We start from the raw sequence: 16,683 nt of genomic DNA, 5'->3' as shown, positions 1-16,683 counted from the left end.
TTTAGTTAAAATATTTAAACAGAAGAAAGGTGATACATTGGCCCTGAAGAAGACCTGTGTTCTGTAAGGTCGAAACACGGGTCACGTGTTGGCACAAGCATATTAATCACCAATTGAAATTTAATTTGAACGTGAAGAATCTCTTGAAAAATTGGAAAGAATACTGATACTTTTTGATAAAACTGTATATTGAGGAGAGGATTGATCAATGGTCTATGCGCAGTGGTTGAACCAATACCTTGTCTGTTGTTATACCACTTGTTAGGCTCATAAGGGACTCTGGGTCTACATTGGCCTGCAGCAATGATATTCTTGGGTTGAACAATATTTTGTGTGGTTGCGCATCAGAGTAGCAGTCCCCCAACCCTCAGTGTTGAGGGGGAAGTTTAAGTTTAGGAATGGCGGCCCACTCAAAAATATGGTCTATGTCAAAGTATGCATGTCTGTCCCCTTTTGACAATGGCAGGTCGTTAAAAGTGTAATTATTTCCAAAGTTCATATCAAAGTGATTGGAGAGTCTGCATCTCTGGTTTGCTGTGCAGACCACTCCGCTGTCCCTCTGAAGGCAGGGTCATTTCCCCACTGCATGTCTGGGCCACTGCAAATGGAGTGCCCATTTGCTGTGGGGGTAATGCGTCGGTCTTGCAGTTCCTCATCAGCTCTCTCTCGGTTGGGTTGCTTGCTCTCTTCACAGACAGGCTTTATGGGTGATGTAATCCTACAGAACATACAGAAAGCAACTGGCCAGCATGGTGCATAACTAGTATGGGGCAAGAGAAAGTTGGTATTCTATTCACATGGCCAGGCATCGATTGAAGGGACAGAGACTAGGGCTCTTTTAACTCACACACACCCACACACACCACCCCGGGGGAAGGACTGGTTCTGGTAAAGATCCTGGCAGGCCTCCTGCCCCAGGTTGACAGGGTTTGGCCCCTGACCTATCACAAGTGCTATGTAAATTGTATTTTTTCGTATGGGCGTTGTCATCTGTACACTGTTTTGTTGTTGAATGTGCTTTGTGCAGTGCATTTGTGTTGTATGGTGAGCGTGTTGTGTTATTGGTTGGGTAGTATGGTATCTATGATGAGCATTGTGGGCTGTGCTGTGGTATGATGTACTCAAGTATATGCATTGTGTTGTGGTATCTCTTTTGTGTGATAAGTGTCTTTTGTGCTTAAATGATGTGTGTTGCTTGGTACTGATAGGTAGGAACTGGCAAGCATGGGGAAAGGTGGAAGGGTATGGAGGGTGTTGGAGAAAATGGTGAGAACAGGCGGGTGTCTGTTGGAAGGGATAGCATAGGGTAGTGTTTGGGGGCTAGGTGGACAGGTAGAAGTGGATAACCGATCATGCTGGGTGCTTATAAAGGTAAGGTGGGGTTTACAGAAGGTTGTAATTGTGGGTGGAAAACAGTGGATGGGGATGGTGGAGGAGGAGGTGAAATGTAGAGGTGTAGTGGACTAGCTGAGGAGAAGGGTGTAGAGAGTGTGCGTGGAGAGGTCTATAGGATACGGGAGTTGGTAGAGGATGGAGCGGGTGGAGATGTGATGGTGCTGGGGTGAAGAAGTAGAGTAGATGGAGATAGAGGCTATTGGAAAGGTTAGTCGTAAAAGTGGAGAGTAAGTAGGGGTAGTATAGGTAGAAAGTGGAGATGAGAGAAAAAGGAAGGTTTGGTAGTTGCATTGAGGGGACGGGAGAATGTGTAAAGCGGAAAGGGTAGGAGTGTTTGAAACTGGTATATAGTGAGCAATTAGAGTATTGTGGGAAGGCAGCCCAGTGGGAGCAAGTGTGCAAATGTGACAGGGTCAGCTACGCGACCCTGTTAAGAGGGGAATGGGGGCCCTTCCCAACCTGGGGTGGGAAGCTTACCACTGGGATTGCCAGAGCCAGTACTGCCCCCAGAGGCAGGGTGTGGGAGTTTGGGAGGGCCCAATCCCTTCTTTTTGTGCATGCATGCACGAAAGGAGCACCACCTTGACGCTCGCCAGTTTATTTCTGTTTCCCTTAGGAAACTACAGTTCCCAGAAGACTCAGCAGGAGAAGAGCAAGCAGCCGTCCCGACCAGGGGAGAAAGCGCAATTGAGTTTCAGGTAGCAAAAAGAGCCATCTACCAAACCAGCTATCTCAGTAGCCCACGCGGCCCAAGCTACAACTATGAATACACCAAACCACAGGCTGCAGAGCACTCAGTGCAGCAGTGTAACGTGGTCACCCACAAAGACGTTATTGTTACCTGCAACTACGGTGCAGAGCTGTCAGGTTATCAATCCGGCATCCCGTTTACGAAGGGGAGCCCTCACACGAACTGGGACACTGAGACTGATTGTTGTTACAGCAGGCCTCCATTGCTTAGAACCGGCAAACCTTCGCATCAGGAAGGGGGGGTTTTAAGAATGATTTTATGTTTTCACTTACCTGTAACACCTCTTCGGGAGATAAGGAAGACAGAGGTTGACCTGGGGAATTAAGTGTGGGAGGTAGCCAGTAGTTGGGCAAAGGGGAGGATGAAAGGGTGGACAGGAAGGTGGCGGATGTTTGGGTGAGGTCAAGGAAGGAGGACGACGACCAAGAGATCAGACAAAGGAAGGATGGTGGAGAAGAGCATGGGGAGGAATTAGCAAGTCTGATAGCACAGGGAGTAGAGCCCTTGCTTTGACATCTGTGCAGAGCATGCCGATGCAGGTTCGAATCCCGGCAGGGTCAAACTCAGCCTTTCATCCTTCCGAGGTCGATAACCCTGGGGCAATAATAAGCAGTGCTCAGGTACCTGAGGGTTCGTAGCGCTCTTTTAAATGCTAAATTATTAATTGCTAAATGAATGCGCAAGGTGAGGTATTGCTGGTAGAAAGCTGCACTTGGTTGTAAGTGTGGCATGAACGTTGTGAAGGGACAGTGATAGAGTATGGAGAGCATGGTAAGGTGAGTGGAACTTCAGGAAGGGTGAAAGGAGGAAGTCTGGAAAGAAGGTGTGGGTAGAGAGTAGGAGGAGGAGGAGGAGGAGGAGGAGGAGGAGGAGGAGGAGGAGGAGGAGGAGGAGTATAAGAGTAGAGAGGGGAGTGGTAGTCGGGAGGAGCATAGTATAAGGGTGGACGTAGGTAATAGAGAGGGAAGGAGAGAGGACTATCGAGAGAGAGAGTAGGAATTGCAAGGGTGAGAAAACAGGACGGTGGGCAGAGTACTAAGGAGGAGAGCAGGAGGAGAAAAGAGAGTGACAGAAAGATGTAGGGAGAGGAATAGGAGAGTGCAGAGGTAAGAAACCAAGTGGGGCCTGTGCATATGTAACCCACCTCAGGGACCACCTAGATTGTTCCCAGAGGGAGTTAGAAACATAAGGCATTTGCCTTTCAGGCCATCACGTTCACTAAAACCAGTATTAGATAGCAGGGGTTACCGAACTCTAACAAGCCTGGAGTTTGGGGACCCTAAGTTAGGGCGGGACTGCCCATCTCTAGATTAGACACAGAGGGATGGCTCTTAAAGAGCCCTTTGGCTACTAACCAAATAAAAAAAACCTTGAATTTTCTTTGGGAGTTTGTTGTGTTCTTTGGGCCATATGTGACACAAAGCGGGGCAAGGGAGCTAGGCAGCGAGAAACACTATAGATGTTTTGCAGGAGAGTTTGGGATATTGGTAGTTTATATGTTGTACATGGCTCTACCATTCCATTCGGTTCACAGCATGTCACCTGTAGAAATAACTGAGCAACTAGTAAGAATAGATGGTCAGACTGTTGGAGTCTAGATATGTTGTTATGTGCCAAAGGGATTATGTTAATGGTTCCTGTGATGTGATGTAAATAATGGAGGTCAGTGGGGTTCAAAGTCCTTGCAGAGCCCCTATGATCCCTACTTGGGTAAAGGAGGGAGCAGTTTCCCGGCAAGGCTCCACCACAATCTGAGGCAGGGTGGTTTCTGAATTACTGATGAGATAGAAATGAGCAGCTGAAAAGTTTTGGGCCGGTTTCAGCGCGCTTGGGCAGCCTGACACATTTTGATATAACTCAAAGAAATTGGAGTCGAAAGGGAGTTATGTATTGCCAGATAGGAAGGGAAGGAGGGTTTGTGTTTAGGAATTAGGTGTGAAAGAAAACTATGGAATCATCTGGGAGTATCCAGTTACAGGGCAACAGCAACGTTCGGTATACAGTCAAACCCACTAAGCCTTCTGAAGACACATGTGGTTAGTTAATAATCCACCGGATGATGAGTCAATGTGATAGAATGTTCAACTAGAAGAAAAGAATTGATGATCAAATTCAATGTACCAAGAATGTAAAGCCAATATGCATGCATGTGTTTCAGTAAGCGATTTCCTGCACCAAAAAAGTGAGTAAAAAAATGTGAAAGTGGAATAACAGATGGGAAGAAAAACGGGTAAAATTAGGGCATAATGGATTTACTACTAAATTTCGGGGCCTATGGCAGTCCCCAGCATGCTTGTCTGCAAAGACTTGCAGACTGCTGCATTTGTTTACAGTATTTAAGGCTCTTTGGTTTCATCATCTTATATTGCCTTGCAATATTGTACGTTCTGCATTAGTAGTATGGCATACAGAATACGTTATCATACGAATCGCAGTAATACACATTTCGGAATCCGCCCAGTTTCAAGGTCCTTTTGAGGACTTCCCACACAAATCTAGCATTAAAAAGTTATGAATGAATTTCTTTTAAACATGACAACTAAAAATATAACTGAAATCATTCCTTACCCAATACACGTGCTGATCTTTCTCAATTCACGAAGCATGTCTCCATCTGAAACATGCATCCAAACATTTGACCCGCTTCTATATTTATACATCGCTAGCTACCGTTCATATTAAAGTCCTTTTTGATGTTCTCCGGCCCCCAGATTTTAATTGTTCCAATCATCCTTTTTCTGTGTCAACATTCCAGCTCTGTGTATATTTTCCTAACTGCTTCATTGCTCAAAAATGTAACAAAGAAGTACCCACTGGGTTGCTTACCTTTCTTTCAATTCTTTCTCTGCAAGTACTCTATGTTGCTCGTTCAGTGGCCCTTTTGAACATTTTCAGCTCCATTTTATATAATGCAGTTATTGTATTCAGTGACGAATCTGGACTATTCGTCCCTTGTCTCCAGAGGGGAGGAGCCCCCTTTGATGCTAGGGAGGTGAGCCCGCTAAGCAAGACCCTCACTTGGGGCCTGGGAAAGTGGTACCTCACTGGGAGTGACACCGCTCTAGGGAACAAGTTCTCCTGTTCCTATAAGGAACTGCCTATCAAGAATTCATTGTCTGTATATATGGGAATCAAAGGTATTGATGCTTCTTCTGTGTCTTCTGTTTCAAATAGCAGTGACATTACTTCATTAATGCTGGATGCCCCATGAACTCAACAGTCAAAGAGGAATGACACAGCCCTTTTGTTCATGGCAACAAACATAAAAAGACAAGGAACCTTGAATGGAGGAGAAAGAATCCTATGCAGAGCCGAGCCTTTGACGGGAAGGCATCCTGGGGGTCCGGAGCCACGCTAGACCACAGATCCAGTGGTAGCCTGGAGCGCAAGATGATGACAAAGGAGATGCCGGAATGCTGGCGTTCTGAGAGGCATTAAGGCTGGAGCAGAGAATGAGACGGTGATGGTAGAAAGACCATTTCGCCTGGTGGCACGACGACACCAGAGCTGTGGTGGGCCTGCGGCCCATTAACCAACACTGAGACCTGACCTCAGCAGAGAGATTGGATCACCAAGCTCTGCATGAGAATCTTGCCGACTGCTGAGCCGGGCAGGAAAGGGAAGTGAACGCTTCCAAGAATGTAACACCGGGGAGTGGGGCAAACGGCTATGTCCCCGAGTATTGGTGAAACCAAGAGAGTTACAGGAGCCTGGAAAACCTGAACGCTGAACAGGGCAGACGTCCAACCGAGCTCCCGCTGCATTAAACATATCAGAGGGCCAGAGGGCTTTGGGGAGCCTAGAGAACTAAGTGACATTGATACACGAGGCTTGGGAAGCCAAAAGGGTTATGGGAGCCTGAGAAACCTGAACGCTGGACACGGGCAGATGCCCATTCAAGACTCTGCTGTATTAAGCATATCAAGGGGCAAGAGGGGTTCGGGGAGCCCTAGAAATAAAAACAATAAGGAAAACGTTTGGGACCAGAGAGAGCATGGAGGGTTCTATTGTCCAAACATAAAACAAGAACACTATCAAATACAAGCTCAAAAGTGGCAGAATCACACTAAGAACATTCTTGTTCCCTTTAAAGAATGGAAAGTAGTGGATGTGTGTTAAGATTTAAGACTTGTCATTCAAAACCTCCAAAGAGCCGGATGAGCTGTATTGTGAACATTTTATGAACTTTGACCATTTGAAAAATCTTTCTTTGGGAGGAAACCTGAGTAGTTTGGCCAAGCAAAGCCCAATTGGAGAGGCTATTGCTCTGGTCTATTTTTGTTATGTTTTTTCTAAGTGGTAGGGCCAGATGTAGGTTTTGGATGGAGGACTATATCATTTTGGACATATGACAAGCACCCTTAGTTTAGTTTGTTAGTATGAAATTAGTCACATAGCAATACGTTTAGAGAGGTGATTTTGCTATTATTTAAATAAAACATCTTTGAATATGCTAAATCCTAGTCCGAGCACTCCTTCTGGTTCACCACAATTCTCATAGTTTTTAAAGTAATAATCAAATGAATCGTCTTTGTGTTTGTTCTGAAAAACCCCACCTGTATTTCATACTAAGCATAGCTTTCATTAGTAGCAAGCCCATTGAAATACATTATGTAATCCTATGTGATCAGAATTTACATTTTGTGAATCCAAAACATTGGATTTGGCAGATGGAAAAGAAGAATGGGGAAAATCAGTGATAATAATATGTTTTGTATTATTTATTTTAATTGTTGAAATGTTTTATTTTAGGTACCAATAAGGTTCCATGACATTTCCGCCAGTGCCTATGAAGAGGAATGGGATCTTGCACATGAGTGGCAGAAGGAACTTTACAGAAATGTCATGAAGGAAATTCACCAAGCATTGACCACCCTGGGTAATGTGGCACTTATCTCTTCATTACAACTACAGAACACTTTTTTGAAATCTTTTAAAGTCTTAAGGCTGTTGACAGCACGAAAACTGTTGTTTTCAGTTTAATTTCCAATATAAGCCTTACTTTTTATTTCATCCTGAGGTTATAGAAATGTACCGTGTGACTTGTCCTTTTTGCATAGACTTGCATATAACCTGGCACTTAAGGGGTTTAGGAGTTAATTCATGCCAGCTAGTCTGAATAAAATGCGCAAAGTAGCAGAAATATTATATGCCATAGCAAGTTATAAAAACTCTCAATAGTGTTTTATTTTTCAAGCTTTGGCTTAAAACACTAGCATGTGTGTTTTTAGCTCAATATTAATGTTTTCTTTTTATTTCCAAGTTTACTTGCCATTTACCCATACTGGTACGTCCAACCTTGGTTGAACGAATGGAATCATTTGTATAGTGCATGCTGCGAAAAATAAATTCTCTCGCAGAATCTGCATTCTCATAGTCCTTGCATCATTGCTGTTTTTCAAGTAGAATTTGATTTTCTTTCTTTGCATTCTGCTATACTTGTTTTCTGTGAGAAGCTTCTTGAAACCTTAAAATTGGTATTTCCAATGTTTGTAGGTTTAACGCAAATATCTTCTTACAACTTCCGTGTTCCTTGCAGTATTGTCTTTGTGCCGATTGCACACAAGTTGAGACATGACCAAGCCATTCTTCGGCCACAGTGCCAGCAATTACTTTTGAAGCACTGCTTAGTTATTTGTATTAATAACATGATTGTTTTGCTATAGGCAATGTTGCGTATGTCATATTGGGATGTGTTCGTGTATGTGTGTTGAGATGTTATAGCAACATTCATTACACAACTGTAGATCTTTTGTAATGGCATCTATTTATCTATGATGTGCTTGTTCGTAATATTAAACATTACAAGTGTTCTTTTTAGTCATTTCCTTATCTTTGTTTATAATATTGCACATTACGGGTGCTTAGTGGTATGTTATTGCTTGCTTGTAATACTACATATTGCAAGTATTCTACTTTTTCGTCTGCCTATGCTTGTTAGTTATATTACACATTACAGGTCTTCTGCCTGTTCATATGCTTATGTGTGGTTGTAGTCTCGGCAGGATAGCTCAGGGGCCACGCGCTCGCCTTGGAAGCAAGGGTAATAAGGGACTGTGGCGAAGATGACAGATGCTTAGGGTTAAGAGTGACTGACAAGTAGGACGAGGGGTAATGAAGGACTGTCCTGAGGGAGAGGGTTGCTGTGGTGATAAGACTCTGTGATGAGGATAAGGGGTGCCGGGGGTAATGAAGTACTGTGATGAGGATGGGGTAATAAGGGGCTGTGAGTAGGGTGTGAGATGCGGGAGTAGTGGGAGACTGACAAGGATGAGGGGTAATTGGACTATGACAAGAGTTAGGGTTGCAGGGGTAATTGGGGACTGTGACTTGGATGATGGTAACAGGGTTAAAGGGGCACAGATATGGGGATGGGGGATGTTGGGGTAAGGATAATGAGGGACCGTGACAAGGGTGAGAGATGACTGGCCAATGAGGCACTGTGACAAGGATGCCGGTTGCTGGGGAAATGAGGGACTGTAACATGGGTGAGTGTTGCAGGGGTAATAAGGGACTTTGATGAGAATAAGAATTGTGGGTATAATTAGGGACTTTAACGATGAAGAGGGTTGCTGGCCGATGAGGCAGATATTGGAATGCGCAGGCAATGAGGGACTGTGATGAGGAAAGCCGGATCAATGATAGATTTGGACCAGGATGAGGGGAATGGCTGTAAGGAGGGACTGTGATGAGGATAAGGGATGCTGGTGGTAATGCAGGTCTGTGCCGAGGATGAGGAATGACACAGTAAGGGTAATGAGGGACTATGAGGAAGGTAAGGGATTTGAAGGTATGATTAATGAGATACTGAGACAAGGAGGAGAGATGCTAGGATCAGGGTAATGAGGGACTGTGATGAGGAAGGATGAGGATGCCATAGTAAGGGTAATGAGGGACTGTGACAAGGATTGGAGATGCCGGGGGTAATGAGTGACTGTGGCGAATATGAGTTGTAACAGGGTTAGGCTGATGAGGGACTGTGACGGTAGTGAGGGATGCTGGGTTAATGATGTACTGTGATGAGGTGAGCGCTGCTGGGGTAATGGTAAGGAAGCACTGTGAGGATGTTGAGGAATTCTGGGTGTAAGGAGAGACTGATTAGTATGAGGGGTGCTGGGTAAGGGTAATGAATGCCTGTGATGATGAGAGATGGTCAGGTAAGGGTAATGATGGGCTGTGATGAGGATGAGAGATGCAGGGGTAATAAGTCACTGTGACATGGGTGAAGGTTGCAGGAGTAATAAAAGTGTGTGACAAGTATGAAGAATGATGAGGAACTGACCTGTATGAGGGATACAGGGATAATGAGGAAGTGTGACAATGATGAGGACGGTGGGCATAATGAGGGTCTGACCAGGGCGAGGGTTGCAATAGTAGTTCGGGACTGTGACGAGGATCAGGGTTGCAGGACTAATGATACTATTGCGAGAATGAGGGTTACGGAGGTAATGAGGGACTGTTACAAGGATGAGAGTTGCAGGGGTAATGAGAGGCTGAGATAGGGTGAGGGTTGCAGGGGTAATGAGGGTCTCTGCAGAGGATGAGCTTTTCAGGAGTAATGAGGGACTGTGAAGAGGATGAGGGATCTGGGGGAAGTGATGGACAGTGACGGGGATGTGTCTTGTCAGGGTATTGAGGGGCTGTTACAACGGTGAGGGGTGTAGGGATAATGAGGAACTGTGACAAGGATGAGGGTTGCTCTCTGTGATGCTGGAAATGCTTTAGTGGGACATGTCCTCACCGTCCTTATCCTACTACTTTTCTGGTATGTGCTTTCTGTATGTTTCCTGCACAGGAGCCCAGTTTGGACCCCTGACAATGCAGCTCTCCATTGTTATCTTTGGTGAATGGGACCCATGGGATAGCCCTATGGCACCCATGGGTAGGAGTCCCCTGTGGCACCCCTAGGGTGTGTGTTTTGGGCACCTGTGTGTTGCCCCACAGAGCAGAGTTTTGGCTGATGGCAGCTACATGCTGATTATTTTGCAGTGACTCTGGGTCTCTTCCATTTTTGGGACACCTGCTGTAGGGATCAATGGATTGCTGAACAAAGGCAAGATGGCCACTGTAAGCCTCATAGCTATCTGCATTTCCCTCTTGTTTCTCAAAGTCCTGAGAAGCTCTGTCTCTGTCCCCCTTGCCCTTGATTGGATGTTTTGCGGAAGGATAAGGCTCTGGGGCTGCCCTCTGCTTAATTGGTAAGAGACTGCTTGTTTTGGGTACACCCTAGAGTTGGGACCTGACTGAATGGAAAGAGGAGTCAACTTGCATTCTGTGTTGTATGTGTCTGGTTTTGACTGTGTGTCACAGTGACTCTGGGTCTCTTCCATTTTTGGGACACCTGCTGTAGGGATCAATGGATTGCTGAACAAAGGCAAGATGGCCACTGTAAGCCTCATAGCTATCTGCATTTCCCTCTTGTTTCTCAAAGTCCTGAGAAGCTCTGTCTCTGTCCCCCTTGCCCTTGATTGGATGTTTTGCGGAAGGATAAGGCTCTGGGGCTGCCCTCTGCTTAATTGGTAAGAGACTGCTTGTTTTGGGTACACCCTAGAGTTGGGACCTGACTGAATGGAAAGAGGAGTCAACTTGCATTCTGTGTTGTATGTGTCTGGTTTTGACTGTGTGTCACAATGCCTGTGGCCCTGCCTGAGCCAGCCCTGTCTGAAACTGAGTGAATGCAGTGTACACTCTGAAAGGCTGGGAATCTGTCTACAATACAGATCCATTGTTTTGGAGTCTGTTTTTGGGAGAATTAACTGAATACCTGTGAGTCTGATTGGGTGCTGCATGAATGCACTAGTGTATGATTGGCTGGCTGAACCTAGCCCGGCCTGAGTGAATGGGGGACTTTGTATATATCAGGAGACCCCTCACTTACCTTTGTGTCAGAAGCTTGGAGTTTTTTTTTGGAAGCCTGTATCCTGTATCCTGCATACAGCTTAAGGAAGATGTTCGACTGGTGCAACTTTTTAAGGACTGATCAGAAAGGAACTGGACAGGTGACCTCTTCCCTTAGCTATGAGGGGGACATTGTACAACTGCTGTTATTCAACCGAAGGGTTCTGGAAGTCTGACTGGAGTGCGTGCCGTCCTGCAGAAGTATTTTCGTGGGTCCTAAAGAAGGATATCAGGACCTCTTGTGCCGAACAAATACACCAGCATCATCCAGGGTCCGGAGCCTGTCTCTGACCATTGGAAGGCCAGATTGCGGTGTATTGCCAAGAAGAGGGGGTACCATGGCTTACTTCTACTTGACGTCCGGAGCTTGCCAAGTTCCAACCAAGAACTTCAACCTTGACAGCTGTCCACTTTCCATGGCTGAGGAAGTTCAGGGTCACCGCCTACAGAGAAGTGCCTGCTGATGGGTTTCCTGCCACTCCACATTGAAGAACAAGCCCTGAGGGTACAGAATTGGTGGAAGTCTGCAGGGCAGTCCAGTGCTCGAGTCCAACTCACCAGAAGCCATCCTGTCATCCATGCTGTGCCTGCAGCACCAAAGAGCCGAATGGGAGCAAACTGACAAAACCGGACACCCACTTCTGTCACTGCAACCGCAGACTCTGAATGTCATTGACGGAAACCTAAGGTCTCATCCTCACCTCCAAAGCCTTGTCTATGTCCACAGTGAGTTGCATATTTGTGGGACATCCACAGCGAGTGTGGTAACCCGACCAGGGAGACCACTGCAACAGAATATCACTGCTGCGTTTCCGACACTGCTTGGTTCCCTTCTCTTGCGACAGCAACGACCCAGTGATTACTTCCTCTAGGGGAGTCCATCCTCGAGGGGCATCGTTGAGTAAAGCGTAAAAACGCCACCACTTCTCCTCACAAGGCACCCATGGTACTTTGACGAGGAAGAGGGGCTACCTTCTGCATGGCTAACACAAGTTTCTCCGATTCGACCTAAGTCCAGCTCCCTTGCTGCTTCCCAGGTACTTGGTAGGTGGTGTGACCTGTAGAGGCAAGAATACATAATTATTGAACACATAAGGACTGAGCATTAATATAAAGATAAAGGGGGTCATTCCGAGTTTGGAGTTAAGGAGAAAACGATGCCGGAAAAGGATTACCGCCATCGTTTCCTGTTACGGACTATTCTGCCCTACCAGACCGTTATTTACGGCGCCGTAAAGTACGAGGTCATAAATAGCGGTCTAGTGGCGCGCCCCGACACTCCATGCCGAAATTAGCGGCATGGCGTAAACCGGTGCTGATCCCAAGTAATGCGGACATGCAGAAAACGGCCTCCATAAGGCCGCAAAGTACCTTACCGGCATGGAGTAAATAACAACATCGCCGAGAAGGTGTTAAGAACCATGAGCAGTGTTTCCAAGAGGCACAGGTGCACTCAATCAGCACAGGTGGAGGCAATGGGTGCACAGCACAAAAAGAGCACACCCACACACCACACCCCCTCCCACACCAAGATGATACCAATTGTAGCAGCATTCCTGGAGCTGGAGGCCCTGCTTGCAAGGCAGCAACTACAACAACAGCAACAACAACAACCACAGCCCCCACCACAGAGGATACACAGGAGGAGAAGGAGGGTGAGACAGGCCCAGCATGCCCTACCGGTGCAGCCACCATTACTACGCCGCCAACCCCCAATCCCCCGCATCAGAGCCACCTCCTTCAACCTCACACCGGAGCAGATCCACACCCTGTACCGGCTTGACTGTGACACCATTACCACCATAGTGGACCTGATACATGACGATATAGTGAGCCTCATAGAAATCGGCACTGCCATCCCCCCTCTACTGAAGGTAGTGTCTGTGCTCCACTTCCTTGCCACAGGCACCTACCAGCATACAGTCGGACACATGCATGGCATTTCACAGCCCATATTTTCCCGGATACTCAACCAAGTGCTGGATGCCCTCCTTAACCACACAAGGGACTACATATCCCTACCCCGGACTCCCCAGGAGATATATGATACAAAAGTTGCCTTCCATGCACTGGCAGGCATGCCAAATTGCATAGGTGCCCTCGACTGCACCCACGTTGAATTGGTGGTCCTGCATGCCATGGAGGTGCCGTATCGCAACCTCAAGCAATACCACTCCATCAACGTCCAGATGGTGTGTAATGTCAGTAAAGCCATCACACATTGCAATGCCCGATACCCTGGATGAACTCATGACTCCTTGGTCCTGCGGAATTCCACACTACCACGCTACATGGAGCGACATGCCAGACGACATGCCTGGCTGCTTGGTGAGTAACCTGAATGGCTGGGAAAGGGGGGGGTGCCTACTTTACCTGGCTGGGAAAGGGGGGGGAGATGCCTACTTCACCTGGCTGGGAAAGGGGGGGAGATGCCTACTTCACCTGGCTGGGAAAGGGGGGGTGCCTACTTCACCTGGCTGGGAAAGGGGGTGGGGGAGATGCCTACTTCACCTGGGTGGGAATGTTCATGTCAGTGCACGATGTGCACCTCACAGAACACTGTGCCCCAAGGCAAGTTATACGGCACATGACTACCTAACCACACAGTGATGATTTAGAGCCGGCACCTAACACAACATGACTAACAGGAAACCTGCCCAAATACCACAACACATGCCCCACTCATCGACGGCCTTTACACACCGTAAGGGTATTCTGCACCATGCAGTGCAATAGCACCATGTCGCAGACTCCTGCATCTCACCACACAGGACAGTCATCCCTGGGAGTGCATAGAAGTGAGTCCAACAGGGATCCCACAGCGTGTGACTGGTCCTGCACACCCATAGGATTGCTGCAAGTCACCATGGCACAGATCAGTGCAGAATGATGAGTATGCTGCTAACTACAGGCAACCCCCCACCCTGTCACCAAAACTCGCACAACACATCAATGAATGCAGGCCAACACTGTTGCATGCATATACGATGCACAAGCAACAAAATGTGAGTGCACACCATAACCCATCATGAAGATGCTACCCCCTCCATCATATCATTGCACAGGACACGTAGCCGGGCCAGTAATGGGGTGAATGCTGCCATGTAAGACTAGTACAGTTCTCCACCATGAATTTACAAACACTTACCTTCATTCCACCCTCATGACCCCGGTCCGCAACCCACAGAACAGGCACGAGGAGGACTACAATAGATCCCATACCCGTACACGGGTGGTGATAGAGCAGACCTTTGGCCTGTTGAAGGCACGATTTCGCTGCCTCAGCCGGTCGGTTGGGGCACTCATCTACAGCCACAAGAAGTTGTCCAAGATCACCATGTCATGTGTAATGCTGCACAACATGTGCATCCGTCGGAACAAGCCACTGCCCCCTGACGTGGAACTGCTACCACCAGATGATGATGAGGGGGATAATGAAGGAATGGCAGGACAGCATCACGGTGCCGATGCACAGGAGGGACGTGCCGTGCGGCAATCATTGATCGGACAATATTTCTGACTCACTAGTCAGCTGAGGGTGTGAGGATGACAAGACATCAGGCACTGGGTGTGGGGATACATGTACACCATGCACTGTGGAACATTAAAAGACACATGCACAATGATCAATGTCCACTCTTTTTTTTGGATGATCAACCGGTGTATTGAATGATAAAGTTCTAACGTGTACAACAAAACCTACACCACCACCCCCCTCCCTCTCCCCCTCCCCCCAAACTCCCACACACACCCTCCCCCCTCCCACTCCCCCACCAACTCCTGCACACACCCTCACCTCCCTCCCCCTCCCCCCAATTCCCACACACACCCTCACCCCCCTCCCCCACAACTCCCACACACACCCTCACCCCCCTCCACCTCCCCCCACAACAACACCACAATAGTTCAATTGGGGCAACATAGGCCACATGTGTGTGCCGGGATGGTCAATGTGCACTCCCAGAGCCAGGGGGATCCATGTCGTGGCGCCGCAATGTATGCAGTGAACGACGGACCGGGCTGGTCTGGGTGGAGGAGCTTTGTGAAGGTGGCTCCTCCCGCTGGGGCTGTGGTGTGGGGTGTGCTGCTTCCAGGGCATCTGCGATCCGGCCAAGGACGTCGCAGAGCCGGTTTGTGTTCGCTGTGATCACCTCGCCCAGAGCCTGAAGGTCATTGCGCCACTCCACCCTTGATTCGCGATTGTCCCTGATGAACTCCTCAATGAGGCCTGTGAGACGCTGGGAGCGCACTACATCCATGGCCGATGTGGCTGATGTGCTTGGCAGGCTTGGTATTGGGCCTGCAGGCCTTCGCAGAGATTCTGCAGGGGAAGTAGATACAAGACAGGCAGGGTGTACTCCTTGCCCTGTGAGCCCTGGGGTTTCACTCTCCCTGGAGTCGCTGTGTGCCACCTGGCTGTGTGATGGTGTGTCAGGGGTATGGCCAATGTCAATGGTGTCCTCCACGTTGGCTCCCGATATTGATGGGGGGCTGTCTGGCACATCGATTAGGCACCTGGCTGCATTCTCACCAGCCACACTGGACTCCTCAGAGTGCAGAGTGGGACATGTGTCCAACAGCACTGCAGGCATGGGTAGGGGTGCGGGTGGGGGTTGTGCACCCTCCATGGGGGTTGCTGGAGCAGGTGGTGTTTCCTGTGTTGTCTTCCTGCTTGCAGGTATGCAGCGGCCCCTGACTCTGACCCTGGAGGTACTGGCCCCGGTGCTTTCCTGGTCCTCGCTGTCATGCTCGCTGCCTGTTGGGGGGGAAGAGAGAGACGCATGAGCAATAATTTGGGGCTCAGCATTTCTACATGCCTATGGTATCACAATGGGATTGCAGCAGTTTGTTGACATTTGGGTGGTGAGTGGGATAGTGATCTGGGCTTGGATGGTCAATGCATGCAGATGTATGGGTCACTCATGTTGGCGGAGTACTGTGATGACTCACATTCACGATGTTTACAATCACTGCCCCGTGTGCCTCACAGATTCGGCCTCTTTGTGTGGTATGGCCCATAAGGGTTACAGCCTTGCACCTGACATCGGCCTGGGTCCCACTTGTTACAGCATGATTTCATTGGGGGTGGGGGGTTGCCCAACCATGACGTGACACCTTGCCCAGCCCTTGGCAGAGACTTACGTTAGGAATGCATGTTCTGTCTTGACTCATGACACTCACCTCCGTCAGCGGATGACGCTGCACCGCACTCCATTTCTCTAACACCTCTTATGGCTTCTGTGCCCATCATGGCCGCACACGTTTCCTCCCACGGCATCATTTTGATGGGGGAACCTGGCCCTCCTCCTGTCTCCAGAGCCTGACTTCGATTTGCCGAGAGGATGGCCCGCACTCTGAGAGGGAGGTCATCCCAACGTTTCCTGCAGTCCTTGGTGGTGCGGGGGGTGTTTCCCACGGCACTAACCCTCTGTGCCACCAAGGCCCAGATCTCTTTCTTCCTGACGACGGTGGGCCTCTGCATATCACTGCTGAATACAGTGTCTGCATGTTCGTGCAGAGTGTCGACCAGTACCTGGAGCTCATCCTGGGTAAAGCGCTCTTTTCTTATGCGTGCAGCACCTTTTTTTAATGCTTTGGGCATGATGCTGGTCTCCAAAGCCTATTTCTCTGATCACTGT

At 48.2% G+C, this 16,683-nt stretch overlaps 1 protein-coding gene across 3 annotated transcripts in view; it reads left to right on the top strand.

The window, feature by feature from the left end:
- LOC138449172 (zinc finger protein 398-like) overlaps positions 1-16,683 on the top strand; it is a 509,505-nt gene that overhangs the window by 91,975 nt on the left and 400,847 nt on the right. For all 3 annotated transcript variants that reach the window (XM_069604750.1, XM_069604749.1, XM_069604748.1), the window contains exon 2: positions 6,899-7,025. In XM_069604750.1, coding sequence (XP_069460851.1) covers positions 6,899-7,025 — 127 coding nt within the window. The remainder of the gene's footprint in view (positions 1-6,898; positions 7,026-16,683) is intronic.

This window comes from Ambystoma mexicanum, chromosome 1p (assembly GCF_040938575.1).
Source record: "Ambystoma mexicanum isolate Mex_15411 chromosome 1p, UKY_AmexF1_1, whole genome shotgun sequence".
Lineage (NCBI taxonomy): Eukaryota > Metazoa > Chordata > Amphibia > Caudata > Ambystomatidae > Ambystoma > Ambystoma mexicanum.
The sequence above is the reverse complement of the archived record's forward strand: the minus strand, read 5'-3'. Positions and strand labels throughout refer to the sequence as shown.